The 1,673-nt window shown below is 32.0% G+C and overlaps 1 protein-coding gene across 1 annotated transcript in view; it reads left to right on the top strand.

Moving 5' to 3' along the window:
• The first annotated feature begins 160 nt into the window (after nucleotides 1-160).
• LOC106882491 (uncharacterized) overlaps nucleotides 161-1,673 on the top strand; it is a 43,374-nt gene continuing 41,861 nt past the window's right edge. Inside the window, exon 1 of the mRNA XM_052965680.1 lies at nucleotides 161-784. Within this exon, the coding sequence (XP_052821640.1) occupies nucleotides 267-784 (518 nt within the window). The 5' untranslated portion in view covers nucleotides 161-266. The remainder of the gene's footprint in view (nucleotides 785-1,673) is intronic.

The following is a 1,673-nucleotide window of genomic DNA, read 5'->3' as shown; positions in this document are numbered from 1 at the left end:
AGCCTCGAAGAATTATATCTTTCAAATAACCACATTCAATATTTATCAAATAACAGTTTGTTACAGCTGAAAAATCTCAGAATCTTAAATTTACGCAACAATTTATTAGAATCATTTGATATAAAGATTAGTCATATGTTAAATTTATCATATTTAGATTTATCTAAAAACATTTTACAAGAACTGTCAGAAAACACTTTTAATACTCTTGAAAAAATATCTCACCACCATAAATTCACTGTCAACTTACAAAACAATAAATTGAAATGTGGTTGTGCACAGATAAGATTTCTCACAAGGCTCCACAACTACGCACTTCAGTTCGTTTGAAAATAATCCACTCGAAATGTACTCATCCTAACGGAACAGTGTGGAAGTTGAAAGGAAATCAGCTTGTTAGGATCGTAAGCTTTCTGAATCACACTTGTTCAGCCTTGATAGGGATAATAATTGCGATAAGTTTTGGTGTTGTAATACTGATTATATTTCTAGTTGCCTCACTCATTTACCATTTTAGATGGAAGCTACGATATTTATATTACATGATCAGAGAAAAGTATTCCTACAAACAACTCACTCCCGATGAATATATTTATGATGCATTTGTGATTTATGCCGACGAAAATCGAGATTTTGCATTAAATTATTTGATTCCAGAATTGGAAGGAAAAGAAAGCTTACGTTTGAATATTCATCACCGGGACTTCCCTGTGGGAAAATTGATAACAGAAAATATATTATCAGCAATCCAATCTAGACGAAAATGTATTATTTTATTAAGAAGGTAAGTAACATTCAGTAAAATTATAGCATCCACACACACACACACACGGTTTTAAGGGTACCACGAAAGACCTGGTTAAAGGCCCAATCTTCCGAGTTCTTTTACAGGGCTTAGAAAAACTGAAGGCTCGCAGCAATAATTGTGTGAATCTGAGAGGGGAATATGTTGAATATAATCATAATTTACTTATCCTCTTGTATTTCCTTTTACCCACAGCCAGGAACTTTTCAGCAGCCCCTCGTTCAAAGCAATTATTTGCATTATTTGTATTATTGGTTACTAACGGATATCCTCACATTCAACACATGTGTTGAGTACTAACTATAATATATATTTCTTTCTTTAGCGTAATTTGTTTTACATAAACGAAAAAATTTGAATGCATGCTTTAACTAACTCGGTAATAATTAGAAGCATTAACATCACTTAACGTTTCCGTGGGTCCGTGTTTAAAAAAGGATATGTAGGGGGACTAAACGTTGTAACAGAGTAGCAGTTGTGTAAGGGTGAGTAAGTGTGAGCTACGAAAATGTCTGCTGCGTCAAACTGTACTATCTATCCCATGTTCAATATACTCTATAATATTATCCATATCTATGCATGTGTGTGTATATATATATATATATATATATATATATATTAACTATCTACCCACAATAACCACTAAGTTAAAGTTAGAATTATGGTCTAATACAGACCAAGTAATTAATTGGTTTAGATCAATTGAACATAAAGAAGAAACTAAATTTATCCAATTTGATATAGCTAACTTTTATAGATCAATTAACCCAATAGTACTAAACAAGGCAATGTGGTTCTTCCATAAAAAAGCAGGCCTCACTAAAGAAGAATTTAAAGTTATAACAGCAGCAAGGAAATCGTTTATTAG

The sequence above is a fragment of the Octopus bimaculoides genome, chromosome 1, assembly GCF_001194135.2.
Source record: "Octopus bimaculoides isolate UCB-OBI-ISO-001 chromosome 1, ASM119413v2, whole genome shotgun sequence".
Taxonomy (NCBI): Eukaryota; Metazoa; Mollusca; class Cephalopoda; order Octopoda; family Octopodidae; genus Octopus; species Octopus bimaculoides.
The sequence above is the reverse complement of the archived record's forward strand: the minus strand, read 5'-3'. Positions and strand labels throughout refer to the sequence as shown.